Source organism: Tympanuchus pallidicinctus, unplaced genomic scaffold (genome assembly GCF_026119805.1).
Source record: "Tympanuchus pallidicinctus isolate F22 unplaced genomic scaffold, pur_lepc_1.0 scaffold13, whole genome shotgun sequence".
In the NCBI taxonomy this organism is placed as follows: Eukaryota; Metazoa; Chordata; class Aves; order Galliformes; family Phasianidae; genus Tympanuchus; species Tympanuchus pallidicinctus.
Genome location: NW_026294648.1, coordinates 5,158,178 through 5,178,341, shown reverse-complemented (window position 1 = coordinate 5,178,341; position 20,164 = coordinate 5,158,178). Strand labels below are relative to the sequence as shown.

At 43.8% G+C, this 20,164-nt stretch overlaps 3 protein-coding genes across 4 annotated transcripts in view; 2 read left to right on the top strand and 1 right to left on the bottom strand.

Moving 5' to 3' along the window:
* Positions 1-3,495, top strand: part of COL4A6 (collagen type IV alpha 6 chain) — a 120,035-nt gene extending 116,540 nt beyond the window's left edge. The window contains exon 45 of the mRNA XM_052672928.1: positions 474-3,495. Coding sequence (XP_052528888.1) covers positions 474-734 — 261 coding nt within the window. The 3' untranslated portion in view covers positions 735-3,495. The remainder of the gene's footprint in view (positions 1-473) is intronic.
* Positions 3,028-14,587, bottom strand: ATG4A (autophagy related 4A cysteine peptidase). Of its 2 annotated transcripts, none has more exons than XM_052672947.1 (13): positions 14,453-14,587; positions 13,707-13,817; positions 12,575-12,646; positions 12,050-12,148; positions 10,959-11,060; positions 10,076-10,148; positions 8,705-8,784; positions 7,712-7,899; positions 7,521-7,599; positions 6,551-6,696; positions 5,473-5,529; positions 4,552-4,663; positions 3,028-4,287 (listed from the first exon to the last, which is right to left on the bottom strand). In XM_052672947.1, the coding sequence occupies exons 1-13, from the start codon at positions 14,460-14,462 to the stop codon at positions 4,223-4,225; spliced, it is 1,194 nt and encodes a 397-aa protein (XP_052528907.1). In that variant the 5' UTR covers positions 14,463-14,587; the 3' UTR covers positions 3,028-4,222. The 2 variants fall into 2 exon arrangements, with proteins under 2 accessions (XP_052528907.1, XP_052528908.1); XM_052672948.1 differs by lacking the exon at positions 14,453-14,587 and adding an exon at positions 13,950-14,063.
* A 95-nt stretch (positions 14,588-14,682) lies between these two features.
* Positions 14,683-17,328, top strand: PSMD10 (proteasome 26S subunit, non-ATPase 10). The gene is made up of 5 exons (XM_052672952.1): positions 14,683-14,835; positions 14,927-15,025; positions 15,359-15,505; positions 15,613-15,779; positions 16,721-17,328. The coding sequence occupies exons 1-5, from the start codon at positions 14,722-14,724 to the stop codon at positions 16,872-16,874; spliced, it is 681 nt and encodes a 226-aa protein (XP_052528912.1). The 5' UTR covers positions 14,683-14,721; the 3' UTR covers positions 16,875-17,328.
* Positions 17,329-20,164: the final 2,836 nt, after the last annotated feature.

The window sequence follows — 20,164 nt, the reverse complement described above, 5'->3', positions numbered from 1 at the left end:
CATTTATCTGGCCTTCTCGTATGCACTGCTCAAGTCTGGTGGTAAAATCGAAGCAGTAATTCTGCATTGCTACAGATACTCATTGTGCTTCAAAACTTTAAGTGCAGAAACACTAATTAAGCTGCAGTATTTCCTTAATCCCCTCTGTCTTCTGGAATATTATTTCCACTGTAATCCCCTTGAAGCCCAGTACTGTAAGGTCATTAGAAAACTATGAAGTCAGCATTATTGTCTTCTGATTTTCCCACTTTGCAATTGCAAAGCTGGATTTCCTTTGTACGAGGACTGCATATTCAGCATAAGCAAATGCCTTTGCTTCTTGCCTCTAGCCCTGACTCAAGACTCAGATACAGATAACCAAGTTATACATTTGGTTGCCCAGTATACTTTTCTCAACTACAGAACTTGAAGACTGCCCTATCGCCTCCTCTTCTGTTCCTTTGCACCCACTTAAATGGACATCTTTATTTCAGCACACAGCAGCTGGTGCCGAGGGTGGAGGTCAGTCCCTCGTCTCACCTGGTTCTTGCCTGGAGGATTTCCGTGCTACGCCCTTCATTGAATGCAATGGTGCCAGAGGAACGTGCCACTACTTTGCAAACAAATACAGCTTCTGGCTGACCACTGTTGAGCAGTCGCAGCAGTTTGTTGGTGCTCCTCCCTCCGAAACTCTGAAAGCAGGACAGCTTCGGACGAGGGTCAGCCGCTGCCAAGTGTGCATGAAGAACTTGTAACAGAAATGCAAACAGCAGGAACAGTCTTTGTTACCTGAGAGTAGGCATCACTGATGTGAAGGAGATAAATTCATAAACCTGTGTTGTGTGTGGTTAATAAAGGAATCAAGATGCCAGAACTCCACAAAAATCGAATGTCAAATCCAGGACTCCACACACAAGGGAAAGATCGGTGCTCAGAAAGCCATTCTATGGATCATGGTGCTATGCTATTTCTCTGCTGTTGTTTGGGGCTTCTTCTTCATTTATGGCTACCTCAGAAAGTCTCTGGGAGTTCTTTATTCAGACCGAAGCATAACTGGCATCTCACATATACCACTGCCCTGAGCAAGGCGCGCACCAACCACCACGAGACACATCTGCAAAGCTGTGCTTTGTTGGCATCTCTGCAAACAGTGCCTGGCCCAGTGCAAGGGAACGGACACACGTTCTCCTACGAAATGCAGAACTGCCCAAATGTTGTAATGCATTGGAGGTGACTTTCAAACTCTAAGCAGAAGTGGTCGATAACTGACGTGATTAGGGACATTGAGGATGAACGTTTTGCTTTGCTTATACAACAGGTGGGATGTTCTTTGGCTCCACTGGTAGGTAATCAATTCTAATCCAAACTCATATCCACAGTTGATTTTGAGTCCAAACCACCTCCAGCATTTTTCATAGCTCTAACCATATTCCAGATGAAAAGCTTCCTTCAAGGCCTGTCTTTATCTCCGTGTAGTCAAATGACGCGCAGCCACCGGAAACACTTTGTTACTGCAAACCTTCATCTTCCTTCAGAGGTTGCGTTGGCACAGTTTTGGGTAATTATACAAGCTGTGTGTGTATAAAAAGTAGAGGCCTGCTAGCTATCATGCAATGCTTCTGCAAATACAGAAGAAAGCAATTAGTTACGAGATGTACAGTTATTATTTCTACAGTCACGATCGGTTGCATTCTTCCTCTGGGCTGCTTGCTGTTTTCTGCTCGTTTTAAAAATTGTATTTCTATCATAATCCCACATTCCTAGAGGGCATAATTAAAGAGAAGTGCTACTAATTGTAATTATCCTTATGTACTTTGAGGGAAAGCCGTGAAAAAGGATGCTAACAGTTACATGACTTCATTAGGTCGGGCTAGCGGTGTGATTATTGATTTCTCTTTCTAGTGACGTGCACAAAACCCTTGTAGTGACATTCCAGGACACTGAAGGAAGTGCCTTGCAAATACACTATCGCCTCGGCTTAAAGATTTTGAAGACTAATTGAAGATTATTACTATTAATACAAGACTGAGACGTGAATTTAAAGTATTTTTTCTCTACTAGTTGCTAGAGGTCTAGCTCTATCCAGCAAAATACTTGAGCAGCTGCTGTTTTTACCTTCAGTGATTGAGGGTGGAACTGGGTGATCCGTAAGGTCCCATCCGACCCAAAGCATTCTGTGAATCTGCAACGCTTATTTATACGCATAATACGATGTTATTTTCCCAGATTGGAGTCAGAGAGCTCTGTGTGTTCAGAGTTTGAACCACAGTAGAGATGAGCAGAGAGTTTGTGACGAGAATTTTTAGTCCTTCATTTAACTCTTCCCTGCTTGTGAAAGATGCGCAGCTGCTTTGGATGTATTTTGCAGTCAGCTTTTAAGATGTTGTAGTGTTCCTGCCTGATGATCCTTCAGTGCAGAGTATCGAATTTACTTTCAGCTGTCCTTGCACAGACTGAGCACATTGTGCTCCCAGTGTAGGCAAACACAAGGTGAAAAAGCTGCTGTGTGCACACCGCAGTGCTCACCATGTGCTGAGAAAGTGCGCAGTTAACTCTGGCAAGTTGTCAGCAATTGGGCTCCCATGGTGCTGTAAGTGTCAGTCAGGTGTGTTTGCAGACTCGATTTTTGAACAGAAACACACAAAGAAGTATTTTTTTCAGGATTAGAACTTCATGCATTTAACGTGCCAGTATCTCTAGAGAAGTAGTATGCTTCTACTGCAAGAAGCTGGCTCTGTTGCTATCGATACCCGAACTTCTCTTGAGTTCCACAAATGGCCTTTTCCTGCTGCTCACCCAGAAACCACGCTCATGCAGCAAACAGCTTGCAGCTCAGGAGGAGAGCTTGGCCCTGCAGAGCTCCTTCGGCTGCTCAGAAGGCATGCAGCTAATCCCTGGGTAGAGGAGGAGAAGTGCTGTTTTTTCTAAGCGTATAGTTTCCAAACTGTGTTTAATAAACATTAAACAGGATGAAACAGGCTCTTCTAAGCTCTTTCCTTTAATATCACACTGGCCTTGTTCAGGAGGTGCAAGTGAGAGGAGACAGCATTCAGTATTTCTCCATGTGTTTTTATTGGTGAAGATGAAGCTCTGCAGTTCACGTTTATCGCACTGTCATGACAAAATGACCACCCTGGGGACTCCCTGGTAGACCTTTAGCATGGAGTAAAAGGTCTTTGCCTTAAATTAAGTGTTCTTAGGGCTGCTAGAGACATACTCTGCCTTTTAGAAACACAACCGCCCAGGCTGCTCTGATCAACCTGTAACATTAAGGCACTTAGACCACAACAGTTCTCAAAAGGCAATAACTCAAGTAACAGTGATGTAATCTGTCTATGTGTATATATTAAGTCTTAACATAACCTGCTTTGCATTTATTTCACACAAACAAATTAACAAAATATAGCAGCATACAACCTATGAAAAGCTTAAGAAATTTATTAGATGCACAGATAAAGTGCTATAACAGAAGTCTGTGTAAATCTACTTTAAAATAAATAAGGTACAGTTAAACCACCTTTGACTCTTTAGCTCTGAAAGAAATAACCTAAGTTTTAATGATTTTGATGTTAAGGTCAAGGTGAAATATGCCATAACTATAACAGTGGTTGTGATCTGTATCAACTGTCTTGAGTCTCCCGTTCCTCTCGAGGTCTCCCAGAAGCAGGAAGGCTATTGCAAAATGTATACATTAGACACAGTTCCTTTTACAGAAACATTTTTGTAATAAAGTGTGGTTGCTCAGATACATGTTAAAATATTTAACAAGGAAACAATTTTCTCATGATCCAGTCGATCTTTTAAACAAGACAACGTATTTTTTCCTATGATGCAGCCCACAGGAGGGAACAGAAGTAAACATCCTCCTTAATTGAAGACTGTTTTGCTTTAAGAACTAAACTATTGCATTATTACGAGAGCAAGAAATATCCATTTGGGTTATCCCTTTCTCCAAACAAAGAGCCCAGTGACTTGCTTATTTTTGCCTTAATCTCAAAGGCCTGTTTGTCTTCAGGTAAGATATTGAAAAGAGATTCCCATTAAGCATCTTACTACAAGAGCTTTTATTGCCTTTCCATCTGGGGAAGCTCTTGTTAAACTGTCGTTGGAGTTTTGGATGCAACTCGGATTCTGTGCTCTGTTTTTTCCATAATTTCAGGCACTTTGGGGCTAACATGGCTGTAAGTCAATGCAATGATATTAGCAATGCGTTCAGTACTCAGAAGAGTCACCGCTGTTTCCTTCATACACTCAGGATTTCAAATTCTTCTTCCAATTCAAACAGCTTGTCAGTAGATTCAATGAGTTCTGCAAAACAGAAGTAATGCTCAGTAGTGCCTGGCTATTTACCTAAAAGAAAAAACTTTGGAAAACGCATTGCAGAAAAGTATCTTGTAAGAGTGATAAAAATAAGTAAATCTACATCTGCTGGCAATTGTATGGACTGTTTGGACAGGTGGCAGATAGGTACTGCTTGACTAGGAAAGCACAGCTATTCCACCTGCAACTGTTCTTCTCTTTGCTAAGGAGGGACACTGAGCTGCACAGGAGGGCTCTCAGCCTGCACCATACCTGCTCCTGTAGTTGTCACTTCTGGCTTCGTTGGAGGTATGAATGGAGGCCAGTGGGGCGGGTGCTTCTGGACGAGCTCAAACATTCGAAGGCTCTGCTGCTTTAGAATCTCCTGAAGACAGAATACTTTCACTTTAAATGCTGCCTTGAGAGAACCCTGAAGCACAGTTAAGTGTCTGTTCAATAAAAACATCCTTTCACTACATGTATCTATCAGGAAACAAAGGCTTTATGCAGACATACTGTGAGGTCCTGTTATATTTTGAGTACCATAGATTTCTAACATTTTCCTTGTTAAAAACACACCTGGCAGACAGATCTCTTGAACTGTACTACAAGATATCACTGTCTTATAACCAGTTTTGACTTCTATACACCTGTGATTTTGTTTACTTGTAGCAGCAGACACCAAGAATGCTCAATGTTTTCTGCCTCTTAGAAGAAAAGTACCTGTGTGGAACTCTGCGATAAAAGACAGATCAGCTCCAAAAAAACCAACAGATTTGGAAGATGAGTTTTGATCAGGAGAAGCAGGCTGTTACTGAAGCCAAGTGCTACAGTTCTTCAAAGAGATGTCACTTCCTGATACATACTAGTTATATACAAACTGCTTTCCTCAGCTGTTTGCTTTTTTTTGTTTGTTTCACAGAAATGCCTTTAGAGGTGTATATACCCCTTTAAGGGTAGCTGTTTCCACCCATTTTTCAAGTGGCAGGGATCCTGGCTGCCAAAGCACTGAACAACTTCTGCTTAACAGCACAGCCCCGATGTGTTCATGCATTCTTCTCCATGGCTCTTTTCATGTGAATACAGAGATAAATGTAATGGGAGTTTCTGGTTTAGGAAAAAAAAACAACCAACAACCAACCAAAACCATGAATTCCTACAGAGTGAACAAAGATGGTCACTTGCCACTGTTACCTTTTGTACGAGACTGCACCAGTTATCAAAATCACATTCTTCTTTGCAAAAGAAGCCCTGAGGGGGGAAAAAGCAAACAACAAAAATACAACAGAGTGTTATTTGCAAATTACAAATCTGCAGTGCAGCAGGTAAAGCAGTGTGAGCAGCAATATGCTGCTATGCTGATTCCCCCTATGGCCACTCAACGAAAGACCCCACATATGTGGGCAGTTCAGGGCAAGACCCCCAAGAGTGGCACAAGGCCCTGCAAACCCCAGCAAACCAGTCCATCAAAAACATGCAGCAGCTGCTGTGTGCTGTCATGGAGCCACAGCCAGCTCCAACAGCCCAGGCATCAGCCTCACATAAAGAACAACCTGAGGACCACTTTCTGTATGGCACCTGTGCTGGAAATATTTGTTCTTCATTCTGCTTTTGTCTGGCTCACTGCATTATTCCAGATGTTGCAGAGTTACATAGATAAGTATTTTACAAAAATGAAAATACTTCCTAGAAGTAGCAGTAATAACAGCAATATGTCAGTGACTGAAAGACGCTGGTGTCTTGTTTAAAGCTATGGACACACATCTCATAGGTGACAACTGCCAAATCCCCACCAGAGGATAATGGCACAGGGTCACATTGCATTTCTTCAGATACAACAGGTGCCTACAGAACGCTGTAACATACATTGGGTGACTGTACAAATAATTCCATTCACAGATATTTATATTACGATGTAATAAATAACTTGGCCAGAGTGACCAAGCTTATAAGACAGCAATAGAGTAAAACAAGTAAGCCTGATTCCATTCCTTTAACCACTACACACATGCTGCTTGCACACAGTAAATGCACTCAACAAAGAAACTGAAGGTAGCTCCCTGCCATGCAGACAGACAGTGCCTGTGTGACCTGAGATTAATGCATCCTATGTAGTTAAGGTAGAGACAGCTATGTGTTGGAGAAGCAGCTATGTGATCTTGATGCTATGTGTTGATAAAAGACAGCTTCGTGATCTCGATCCTATTCAAGAAACACTTCTTGCCCTTAGTTTGAAATAAAATGCATGCGTTTGTTACTTTCTAACACCTACTAAAGCTACTGAAGGGTCCAAATTCATGATCTTCATTCTGTGGGGGGCTTGCTGGCAGTGGAAGCTCTGGTCATCAACTGTGCCGTTCTCTTCTGAATCTACAAAGCTTTGGGTGGTGTGAGGGTCCAAATAGATCAGCTCATTGCCTGTATGGATGACACCCATATGTTGAAAACAAACAAGTGACTTTAATGAGCACTAAGTTAACACTGACTACGGTGACAATTTATCCAGGTCTTCTGTTTAGGGATTCCTGAGGAGAATCAAAAAGCTTAGGCACAATGTTTCCACAGGATATTTACTGTAACTTTCTATTGTGACCCTATTACTGCAGATTTTCTGGTTGGTACGTTCTACCTTTCTCACATACTTTCCTTTTCCCATGTGAGATCCAGTTCTCTCTTTTTTTTAAATCTCAACTGCTGTAATCCCTAACATTCCAAGATCAAAAGATACAGGATGGCCAGAAATTAAATCTGTAATCCCATTAGGCATTCATTCAGAAATTGGAACAAAAATGCCTAAAACAGCTCAGGTTTTACAAAAGAACAAAAGGTCCATAAAACTATGGGCCAAAATCTGGATGACTGTATTTACAACAATTAAAAATGATACAAGAAGATCTGCAAAAAGGTGGAAAAGACACCACTATCAGAACACATCTGAAATACAAGAAAATGAGAGAAGTGACAGCTGCCCGATATACTTGTCGAATGCTATCGGCACCGCTGTGCTCTTTTTGCCTGTCATTACTTCCTTTTGCACCCAGCTTTGCTGTTACCTTTCTGCTTCTGTAAAGGAACACGTCATGCTGTTGCTGAAATCCTTTAGGTACGTTTCTTCATCTCTTTGACTGTACTCTGACGTTTCTTTACTTTAGAGATTCAGAATTAAACCGCATGCACTCTCCCCCCAGAAATTTCTCTTTTGATCATCTGCATATTTTGAGTAAGTTTCCCTTTCTCCTTACCTAAAAATCCTATGAAATAATAGGCATTATTTGGTTTCCCTCCTAATGCTCCCAAAGACTGTGGCATCTTAAAGCATTCCTAGGAATTCAAAGGGAAGAAAAGGAAATTATAGTTGATTTGTTTACTGATCTGACGGATACTTGAACTTATTTGACGATAACAACCCGTTCATTGGGGAAAAAAAACTTACTTTAAATGCATCAATATATACTGGATTTATGTGATTTATCCCTAGTCGTAGAGGTATAATAAGCAAGAGGGGCTTCCAGCCTGTACAGAGTCCTGCTGTGTTCCTGTTCCGGCCAAGAGCACTTCTGTGCAAATGTGCACTGCTGTGGGCTGTGCTGCTGCTCTGGGGAGGGGACCAGCACATCTTCTCTGTGGGAACAAAACCAGAAATCAGTCGGTGCACAAAGGAACACAGAGTACATCTTCCTCTCTGAGATAAATTAGGCTGCTGTGCCAGAGATCTTCACAGAGCTCCCAAGATAAAATGAGCAGGGCATGGAAATTAATTGTAGCTGTTTAGCGGAAGTAATTCTAGCAGCCAGTCTGTGCTGGCACATCGGAGTGAGACACTGCACTGATGACTGGGAGATGAAAATTTTAGCCTGACATTTATGACAGTTACTATTATATGTTGGTATTACTAACATGCTCAAGACCTGTCTGTAAAACATCACAGAACTGAAACGGCAGAGATGATGACATCAGGAACTCCTGGAGGAACTCTTTGCACCCAGCGATGTGAGCATAAAGGAAACAGGGACTGAAGTAGAAGTGGACTGTGCTTAAGCTTCACTTGTGAATCCACCTTTCTTAGGACTGTAAATTAAGCACGGCCGTGCATCTCTCAGTGCTAGGATCTGCTGCTGCTTTCCTTTTTTACCTACAAAAAGCACAACTCTTTCACAAACCCTGCATTAAAACCAATTTACATAAGCTGCAACCTCATTCCATCTCTGGGCTAAGAGTTTAGATAGCACAGACCATCTTTGTCTTCTCCCAGCTGCACAGTGGCTTTAGTTTTGGACATGCAAACTTGAGTTTGTGATTTTTTTATCCCTTTTCTTACACCAGGAAGGAATACAGGTGGCCCTGAAGTTTTTCTTCATGTTTTGATACATTTGGGGAAATGAAGTCTTATCAGAAACAGCTACAGGAGTACTGATGTTTCACTTACTGATGTCTTCAATGACCACTGTGTTGTCCATAGATACATAAACAGCTAATGAATTCCATTCATCAAATAAAGCGAGCTTCCTAGAGAACAAATTAACATGACCTGGTTAGCCCAAGAGGGTGCTTACACTCGGAAAAAACAGGTGATTCTTGAGCAATTAGAAGTTTTCTCCTTTGGAAAAGCAAACTTGTTGGATTTTTGAAAGTCTTGGTGCAATAAGGAGTAATCTTTGAATATTAAGCATTTAATATATTTGGAAAAAATAGATACTGAGTGGTACCAGGAAAAGCATATGCACTGTACAATGTGAAAACTGTTTTGTCTCATTGCCAGTTGCAGTAACAGCTCAACCACGTAATTAAGTTTGCTACTTTGTATTGCATTTAACAGCCTACGCCATGGAATCTTGCCCATCGGGTCTGTCATCGTCCAGAAAAGGAAGAATTTCCTTTGCCAGCTTTGCACATTAATTTTTGCCTAATAAGTTCTACTGAATTCAGTGGAACTATTTGTGCGTGTGTGTGCAAAGTAGAATTGGACATTAAAAGCTAAAGGAATCCGGGCATCCAAAAGTTAGGGGGGATACAGAGGTTTCTGTTCATTTGTGTGAAATCCAGACCTCTGGGGAAGGGAGCTACAGCCTGAAACTGCACAGGCAGTCAGCTGTTTGAAATAAGCCAGAAAAACCCAGATGTGAGCACTGACCCATGAAGAACTTATCAGTGAGAAGTGCTGGGGTTCAGAGTGTGCTTCAACTCCTCCCTTTCTCTAGAACACGTTCCTGTCCCAAGGCTGCAAAGAACTGCTGCTGAGCACTGAAGACCTGCAGCCTCAATGTCAGGTTACATATCCCTCTTATCCCTCCAAGAACTGGGCAAAGCCAGCTCTTCTAAGACTTCAAGACTCTGAGGAGCTGCCCATCTTTTGTGGTTGGCACAACTGCTCCCCAGAAAATGAGCAACTGCAGTTCAGTTCCCCCTTGGCCCAGCTGGCTTCCCTCTGAGGTTTCACACTGCCAGCCTAACCTACCTGGTAGAGCTCCTGACCAGCTAAAGCTGTGCCTCTATGCAGAAAGAAGCAGACATCTGTGGTGGCTACCGATTAGGGCACACAGGCAGCAGAGCAGCTGGGAACAACTTCAAGGTTCTCTTTTCCAGGCTCTCACTGCACTAAAATCTAGAGCTCACCCATTCCCAATTCAGTTTCTGCCCACCGTATCCCACGTTGCACTTGTAAACACACAGTAAATGTATCCCTGATTCTGAGACAGGCAGATGCAGCCTTTAAAACCCTGCCTGGGCCTTATCTTGATCTCTGAGCCAGGTGCCCTGAGGGAATACATTCTGAATGAGCTGGTAGGATCTGACTTACTTTAATACTTGAGCAACTGTATTTGGTCCAAACCACTCTCCAATCGATTTCCCCTCTCCAACACCCATCTGTGCTGTTTTTGTGAAGGGGAAAAAAAACAAACCGCAAACACAGAAGAAAAGAGAGATCACAAAGAATCCAATAACAAAAAGTTTTCAATGCCATGGTTAAAGAAGTTTTGAGTAACTGCAAACCGTATTTAGCAATAACAATTATTTTCTCAACCTACGCTTTTTTCAAACCCTTCCTGTTGTCAGTTCACGGGACCATAAAGCCACAGAATGCTTGGGTTGGAAGGAACCTTAAAGCCCATCACACTCCAAGCTGTGCTGTGGGCTGGCTGCCCTCCCCCCCAGGCCGCTCAGGGCCTGTGTGGCCTTGGGCACCTCCAGGGATGGGGCACCCACAGCTCTGAGCAGCAGTGGCAGGGCCTCACCGCCCTCTCAGAATGAAGAATTCCAGTTTAAAGCCATTCCCTGTTCCGACTATCAGCTGTCACCCTCCTGCTTATAAGCTGCCTCCAAGTACTGGCAGTTCCTTTAATAAAGTTTCTGAACAACAGTAAGATTTACAAATAATTATTACGAATTATTACAGATTACATCAATAAGCTCCATAACTGTCTATTCTAATATTACTGACCCTGGTACCCAAGGCTTACATAGTTTATCAGGGGACAGATTCTAGCATGTGCATTTATTTAGTCTCAGTGAATTGCATTTCTGTGCTATTATACCCCATAGCCATCTACATGCATTTTATATCTAAATACACACTGCCTTCATAACCACCACTTAGAGTTATGAATTAACAGATTTCAAATTATTAAGTTTCAGTACAGTAGGAATTTCAGTAGAAAAAGAAACAGAAAGTCTGTTCTCACCCATCTGGTGGATGGAATAACAGCAATCCTTCCTGTCTAGAAAGCATCGGAGGATTCTGTGATATTCTTCTGGTTGTTCTTTGTGTTTTTCCCATTGCCAGTCTGAGAGGAAACACAAAGATTAAAAAAACAAAATTTTCCATTATCCTGATCAAATTTCTGGAGAGTAGTAAGCCACAAAGCCAGGTGGTACAAGAGTAATCCACGAGGGCTGCTCTGAAAGCAACGCCTCCCATTTTATGATGTCAGACTTGGCGATCTGAGAGGTTTTCTCCAACCTTAATGATTCCATGATTCCCACCAATATCCCATTCCATTTTGCTGCCGTGTGACAGCATGGCATCTGACATGGAAGTGAGGATGAAGCAAAGGGGTGGGACTGAATTCTTCCATGCAGAAAAAAATGGCATCCAGTCATTCATTGAGACTTGTCTCTGGAGACCAAACAGTGGGTGTGAGCACACCACGTGGAAACAAACAGGAGGCATTACTTTCAGAGCGACCTGCATACAATTCATCTCTAAAATTTACATTTTGTTGAGAGTGTCCAGAACTCACACTTTGCTATTTCCTTTAAGCTGTCCTTTATCATCATAGGCTAAATGGCAAAGATGTCATCAACTGCAGACTTATTCTGACTGATGGCTGCTGAGCACTGAGAGCTACTGCTGTACTACTGCTCACAGTACCTGTGAGCTTCCAAGGTAATTTAAAACCACGTGCTCTATTTAAATCTTGTGAGATTTGTAGACATACATCAAATAACAATACAAGGTCCATACTGGAAAGTCCTCTCACACAGCAAATCCACAACAGCTCTGCCATGTCTGCTTCTGCCTCTAATAGGGGCAGTTTCCTTAGTTAAGGAGAGCAGCAGGATTCCCTGTCTGTTCTCTCTATTTCCCTGCTTAAAGCTGCTATGATTTCACCCAGTCAGACAAGACTAATTCGTCAGTAACTTTTATCAAAGCATCAAATAAGGTCTCATTAATAAATCTGGGTTTTGTGCTTTTATGGAATACTACACACACATGCACTGAAGGAACGTGGTCTCCAGACAATACAGATGTTCACTCAGAAGCAGTACACACCTCTTCCTAAATGCCTGCAGATCAGTGCCTGTGCCAGCATCATCTGCCCACATCTCAGCATACATCCCCAGCCAGCGTCAGACGAAGGACCGGTGCCTCCTATTAGGAAGGTTCATCACAATTAATACGGGCTTTGAACTGGAGGCAGAACCACAGAGAAACTGTCAGAGTGTAAGAGCCCAGTTAGGTCTGCTGAAATGTGCAGTAACTGTCCTGTGGATGCAATGCTTTCATTTCCACACTGCTGCTCTAATCTCTATGCAGCACAAATAAGGTTTATGTACTCCTTGTGGAGCTGACTTACTCTGCATTCTTCAACAACACTCACAGATATGCACTGCGTGCTGTACAAACACGAGCACCTGATTACGTGCAGGTGTAGATTTTAGTAACTTCAATATGCTGTTTGAATAAACAATTACAACAGTGCTTAAAACGTAATAATGTAAAAATCATTTGTCCATGAGGCCATCCCTACTCCTGCTATTTAATTTTAATGAGGCAACAGGTCTGCAGTATACTCACCAATAGGAGAAAACTTCCTTCTATACGTAAACCATAGACGAGCACTGACATCCAACAGTAACTTAGATTTGTCTGGAATGTTTTTAAAAGGAAAGAAATAAACTTTTAGAACTGGAAAATTCCAGTCGTTCCTACATAGCCTATATAAAGTGTTCACAGATTACTCCTGTTAACTTCTACTTCTTCAATACTTAGATGCTTTTTTAGCCTTTTAAACCTGAGAACTTTTGTAGACTTTTAATTAAAGTTGGATTGTTAAGAATGAAATAATTACCAGGCAATGAAGTTGTAAAAGGTGTTTAGAATGATTCTGTCTAGCTTGAATGAAATGCTATAGAGAACTACGTCCTTAGGAAAGAACTGGTAAAGCAAGTTAAGGTGAAGAATTTCTACGTGCCAAACAGCATAGAATTATGCATCACTTCTAAACCCAATACACTGTTATTTCTTGAAAGTCCCACCTGACTTAATTAATTCTTTCTTGTCTCTTCTTTTTTTCTTCTTTTTTTTTTTTTTTTTAAATATACACTTACAGAATTCTCCCAAAGGCTCACAAAGATTTCTTAAGCTCTTACCTGCTGCTTTCTCTCTGAGCTGTGCTCAGACCCACTGGCCTTTCAAAGGATCTCTCAGCCCACCAAGGCTGAGCACAGGACCCTTGGCTGTCCCAATACCATTGCTGCAATAACAGCTGCTACCACTGACATGTAACACAGGGTTATGCCCTTGTCCCCTCCCCAAGGAGCAAAACTCTGTTCTGAATCATATACAATCGCTAAAGCTAATGTTGCTTTTCACCAAATTACAGCACACAATATTTTTTATTGTGCTGATGATTTTGAAATCTCACTTTACAGCTGACAGACAGCTCCCCTCGAGGGTAAATAACATCAGCAATACCAACCATTCCCTGCAGATTTGTTTTAATTTCTGAAGCGTCTGGTGATGGGCAGGGACCAAACTCACACCTCCGCCAGTCATGCAGTCTCTGCACGAGCAGAGACAGACAGCGACACGGGGTTTCGTTCAGGTCCGAGTACCACTACCTACAGCTGGGGGTTTTGTTTCGAGGGAGGAGCTGCTGCTGCACCACAACCAGCATGTCACAGAAGAGTCTTCACGTTAGAGATACCTTCATTCAGCTGGTGCCGCCTTCCCAGAATCCACACCGGCTCATCGGTGTCGGGAAATTCTTCTAAGTATTCCGACAGAATAGTGATCTGGTTTTCATACCTGGACAGAACTGAGTACAACAGAGCAGCTCAGCCCCCGCCCCGCTCCGACAGCACGACATGGCTGCCGCCGCACGGCCCGGCTGCGGAGGGAGGGAGGGGAGGAGGGTCTGCCTGCGTCACGGGCTAACGGTAATTAATACCGATTAGAGAAGGAAGTCCGATCGCTGCAGGGTTTTGGTTTTTTTTTTTTCTTTTTCTTTCATGACTAAAGCGGGGCTCGTTGGAAGAGTAAAAATGCCCCTCGGTCGTTGTCTTTCAGACGTCAACCTGAAGAAACAGCGCCGACCGCAAGCGTGAAGCCGAAGCAGACGCGATCCTACGCCGCTCCTCACGCAGGAAGAACGACGGCGCCGCATGAGAGCGGCACAGCGCCCGCAGCTGCCACACAGCCGCCCCGCCCGCACGGCTGGACGGCAGTTCCCGGATCCTCCCGGCAAGCCCTCGCGGACCGCGCTTCCCGGAGCCGACGGCGCCGTGCCCGGCTCCCGCCCCGGCCGGAAGGCCCCGACGTCCCGCCCCGAGCCCCGAGGAGCGGGCCTCGCGCCGAGACCGGCTCGGTTTACCTCAGCGATCCCGCTGCGCGCGGCTCGCCCCGATCCCGCCGCTTCCCCTCGCCCCGCGGCCCCGTCCCGCCGCCCCTCACCTGACTCCATCCTCCCGCCGTCACCATCCTCCTCCTCGGCCAGACGCGGAGGTCCGACGCGGAGGCCGCGCGGGGCGCTCCGGGAGCTGTAGTTCCGCCGCAGAATGGCGGCGCGCCGCGCCCCGCCAAGCGGACTACAAATCCCGGCAATCCCCGCGGCGCGGAGGCGGCCTACGGACGCGATCGGCGGATTCGGCACGGCGCCCCGCTGATTGGCCGGCCCGCGGGGCGGGGCGCCGCCCTGTCGGTGGGGCGGGCTGCCGGCCGGCATGGAGGGCGCGGTGTCCAACGTCGAGGTCTGTAACCTGGCCTACGCCGGGCGCCTGGAGGAGCTGCGCGCCCAGCTGCTGCGTGACAGGGCCCTGGCCACCGCCACCGACCAGGTCAGCCGGTCGAGCGCGCCGCGGCGGGGGCGGGTCCCCTCAGGGCAACCGCGCGGCCCGGGGCCCGCTGACCGCCGCTTCCTCTCCACAGGATCGCCGCACCGCGCTGCACTGGGCCTGTTCGGCGGGACGCACGGCCGTGGCGGATCTCCTGCTGGGGCTCGGCGTGCCCGTCGGCGAGAAGGACGACGTGAGTGAGGCGGCCCGGGGCAAAAATTTGGATACGATTTTCAGCCATTTCTGTTATTCTTAAAAAAATCTTCTGTAAGCGCTGCTGTTGGTGCTGGAGGTGCCCTGCGGTGCCGCGCGCAGCTGAGCTAAGTGGTTTCTGCTGCGCGGCTGCGGCTTCTGTCGGGGCTGAGTGCGGAGCTGTGAGCGGGCCTACGACTTGTCTGCCTGCCGGCAGTAATACCAAGTGCTACAGCTAGGTGCGGTGTGACGGGTGAGCAGTCTGCTCTGCACTGGGGTTATGTTTTCTTGTGTGACATCTTTGCTGTTATAACTTCTGTGCTTGCCTCTCCAGGCTGGTTGGACTCCCTTGCACATTGCTGCATCAGCAGGCCGCGATGAGATCGTGAAGGCCCTCATTGACAAAGGGGCTCCCATCAATGCTGTCAATCAGAACGGCTGCACGCCCCTGCACTACGCAGCCTCCAAAAATAAGCAGGAGGTATGGCTGCCGGTGCTGCTGGAGTTGGTGTTGCCGTCGGAAAAAGTGTTTGGTTATATGAACTTTTCTTCAGTTTTTTTCCCCTTTTTCTCTTCCTATGCCTTCAGATTGCAGTCATGCTGTTAGAGAATGGAGCTGATCCAGATGCAACAGATCATTTTGAATCTACCCCATTGCATAGAGCAGCAGCGAAAGGCAACCTAAAAATGATACAGATTCTTCTGCGGCACAATGCATCTGTTAACATACAGGACTCAGAAGGGAACACTCCCCTGTAAGTGATTTTGTTTATTTGTTGGTTTGGGGTTTCTTTATGTTTGGTTTGAGTATAGCATAATTTCCATGAAATGAAGCTCCATCACTTCAAATTTGCTTTTTAACTTTAGGAAGCCTCAGAATACTTATTTGTGTCACATCCCCATGTAATTTAAAAAGATTTTAGAAAATAATAATCAGTGTTTTGCATAAGAGTGTCTGTACACCCATACTTTAGTTACTACATCTATTATAAAATATAGAACACCTTTTGTAATAACTTGGAATGCATTCCGTTTCCACTAGGGGGTAGAAAGCATGCTAATAACATCAAAGTCATAAGGAACTGGTCTTGTAGGCTGCCTGCTCTGGCCTGCCAAGTAAGAACTAATTTTGGAAATTTTCCTCACTTCTCTATGGAAAATGACATGCAATTTAAGTATAACCAGTCCAATGTTTGTTATTGCCTCAGAGAGCAGTTTGAATCTGTAAGAGTGAAACCTTAGCTGCTTTGAAGTTGGTGGCAGAAACCTGTCTTGTTGCATTGGAATCAAGATTTTTCCATGAATAAGATTGAGCAGGGTATTTTTGCTATACATAAAACACAGTTTATTGTAGAACATACACATTTATTTTCAGGGTAGGATGCTAAATTGAAAAAAAAGCACTTGCTGTGTTTACAGTAATTCTTTACGATTTATTTTATTGCTTTTGATTCAAATAGAGATTACTGTTTTCCAATTTCACTATGGATTTTGTGCTCCTTACCTTTGCTGACTGCAGAGCAAGGCTTTAAAGTCTTTGTAGGTGGTTGATCATGTGTGGTTTTGTTTTTCTAGGATTCTCCCCTTGTTCCCCACAACATTCTTGTTTTGCTCTTGTTTTGACAAGGCGTAATTATTGCTCTTCATAAGCTTGGACTACTTAAAAGTGGCTGTGGGTTTCTTGTTTTTATTGCAGTCATTTAGCCTGCGATGAAGAGAGAGTGGATGAGGCAAAGCTGCTGGTGTCTAATGGTGCAAGTATTCACATTGAGAATAAAGAAGAGCTGACCCCACTGAAAGTGGCAAAGGGTGGCCTGGGAGCCATACTTAAAAGAATGGCGGAGGGTTAGTGGGCTTCTGGCCTGGCTGTCTCCTCTTTTGTGCTTTGTTTAAGATTGCCAACCTCGTATTTCTATAGTTCAACAAGGATGTCATATGTGAGCATCAGCATGGTACTCAACTGTCTTCTCTCTAGGTTTGCTCAAAGTATACTGCCAGTCATTTGTACTTCCTGTTGATTAAACAGTTTACTACTTTTGATGTATTTTTGATATCTTGCCGTTTTGTTTCAGTTCACTGTATGATCTGTATACTTTAGGTTATTCCTTCTGTGTTGCAGTCCAGTTTAGGATTATTTCTTTCAAACAACTTTGGGAGTCTCAAAATGGTATTCTTGCTCTCTGTACTTCAGGTAATAATTTCAGGGATAAAGTGTGATTGTAAGGTGATTTCCTGCTGAATTCTTAAAAAATGCAAAGCAAGCATCTTTACATGTAGGATATTAAAAACAAACAAACAAACAAACTAGCAACTTCTGTGATGATTGCAATTGTAAGGGTTTGTTTGGCCAGGAGAGGATTAAAGACATCCTCTGCTTTTTAATAGGGATCATTGAGAACTTCTGTGGGCTTGTCACTAACTCATTTGTCCCTTAATTTTGTACAGGTAATCCCTGATTGAATTGATGTGGGGGAGGTTGGGATTTTCTTTTCTTGTGTGTCGCTTTTTCATGTGATTGGCATTAAATTCAGTATTTGAGCATTTAGCAATAGAGGTGAGATCACTTACAGCAAAATAAAAGAAGCTGGCTGGACAGCTGGACCCAGAGGGCAGTGAACGGAGTTAAATCCAGCTGGCAGCTGGTCATGAGTGGTGTTTCCCAGAGTTGGTACCAGGGCTGGCCCTGTGTAATATCTTTGTTGATGACCTGAACGAGGGGTTGGGGTGCACCTCCAGTGAGTCTGTGAGTGACACCAAGTTGGGAGGAATTGTGGATCTGCCTGAGAGTAGGAAGACTACAGCGGGATCTGGACAGGCTGATCACTGGGCTGAGGCCAATTGTAAGTGCTTTAACAAGACCAAGTGCTGTGTCCTACATGTTGGCCACAACAGTCCCATGCAGTGCTACAGGCTTGGGGCAGACTGACTGGAAAACTGCACAGAGAGAAAAGATCTGGGCTTCAGCATCCTGTTCTGACGTTGGTAAGATCTGTTGTAGCACTGGTGGGTGAGTTTCTGAACAAATCGTGCTGATGAAGTTCTATGAAATAAAGACACTGTCTTAAAGAGCAATCTTTGATGTTATAAAACTTTATTAAACTTGTGTAACAAAACCAATATTTCCAAAATAGCTTTTGTGCATGGGACAAAACGAGCAAGTCAGCTGAAAGCCTGCCATCTCTTCGACAGTATGGAGATAGAACGGGGTGTTTTGTTTTTTCTCAGCTGCAAGGAAGTGCTGAAGCAGAAGGTGACAGTTCCTACAGTCTACTTGATAGGAATTAAATTCTTGCACTTCATTTTGATGAGTAGGACAGAAACTTAAAACTAAAGAGGTATCCTTACCAATTACTTACTCTATCCTAGAAAGAAAAATGCAGGTTAAATTTCATTGAGAATACCAGGTGTGAGCAGTGGCAGAAGCTTGCTTTTACAGTAACCCCTGGCTCTGCAGGCCTTGTTAGAAGCAGGAACTTGACTGAGTAAATGTTTCTTACGTGTTATGCAGATGCTGCTGAAAAGTTGAATTGAGAAAAGCTGAAGATGCAGTTCTGTGTTGGTCCTTGATCTTTGTATAGAAAAGAAATAAAGAAAAACATCTAAAACTGCCCCAGTTCTGTAGCTCTGTAAATCCACATCCCTGGATGATGACTTGAGTGTTGGCTTAGTAACTGCTTTCCATGCCAATGATCCTTGCTCCCTCAGGAGGAGATAAATGGTCCATGCAGGAAAGACTTTTGGAACATCCAAGGCAAATTCTGAAAGACTGCATTCTGCATAGCTCTGCAGGGTTTTTGAGCTACATGCCATATAGCATCAGTATCTAATTTGGCTTGAGCTTTGCCAAAAGTATCACTGGAAAGCTACAGACAGTGCCCTGTTCTTTATTGTAAGTTATTTTACACAAGAGAAACTTCATAATGAGGGCAAACATCTGCGAGAAAGCTTCAGAAACATTTCTGTATTAGGAAACCCCAAACAAATGTATTTGTTATTTTCCTTAGCCCCAGCAATCTGTTCTGCTTTTTTCCGTTTGTTTCTTTGGGTTTTTGTTTTGTTGGATTGTTTTTTAACTATTGCAGTGTGCTGGGTAGAAGTAAGGGAGGGGTCGTTCATCAAGACCTTCTGTCCTTTGTTTTATATAAAGCATTAACATAACTTGAGCAAGTTCTACTTTTTAGCAAATGCGGTGGTCTAGGAAGTCTGCAATTACGTTGTACAGCTAATACAGTCACCAGAATAAGCTCCTGGTGTACTCTGGTGAGTTGTATGAGGAATAAATGCAGAGAAATGTGTAGAGATGAGGAAAACTGATGATACTGGCCACATAATGTATTTCCCCCCTTTTGCCCATGCAATCACATTGGTATCATGGAGACCTGAAATTTATACAAATAACAAAAATATAATTGACACGATGCAGGAGGTTACTTTAGAACTAGCACAACTATGAAGAGAGTTGCGTGTATTCGTCCATAAAAGACAAGAGTAGAAAAAGGCCTTTGGGCATCTGAGGAAAAGCTATTCAAAATCAATGCTAGCATCAGCCAAGGAACGAGCTTCCTTGGACCAACATTCATTTGAATTACCTCATTACGCATCATTATTGGTAAGAAACGGCACCCTCGTGGCACTCCTGCTGTTACTGGTCATGCTCAGTGACAGGTTGTTGCACGCCTATGAAACTATGCGGGTGCGAATCTGAAAAATACTAATGAAGCCTCTAAAGCTAATTGCATGGTTAGAGTTTGCAGATTTTGCATAGTAAAATCCGAGATTTAATAGAAGATGCACCTGATTAAGAAGAAGCATATGTACAGGTTGTGACTTAGGCTGGGTATTTTGGAGAGAAATGAGGGTATAGATCTGCTTATAGAATGAGGCAGTGTTGGTGTGAGTAGGGGTTTGATGTGTGTTATATCAGGAGCAGTTCTTAGCCAAAAGAGTGTTAGCAGAATATTGTAAGTGCTTTCATCCTCTAGAATGAGGCTAAAGGCTGGAACACGCGTATCTTGAAAGCTACAGAACTGTGTGGAAAGAACAATGAACACAGTTACGTTTTATGATTCAACCTGAATCTTCAGCAGGACCTCATGCCTTACATGTTGGTGAAGGTACTTAGCTGTAGCAAGTAAAAAGG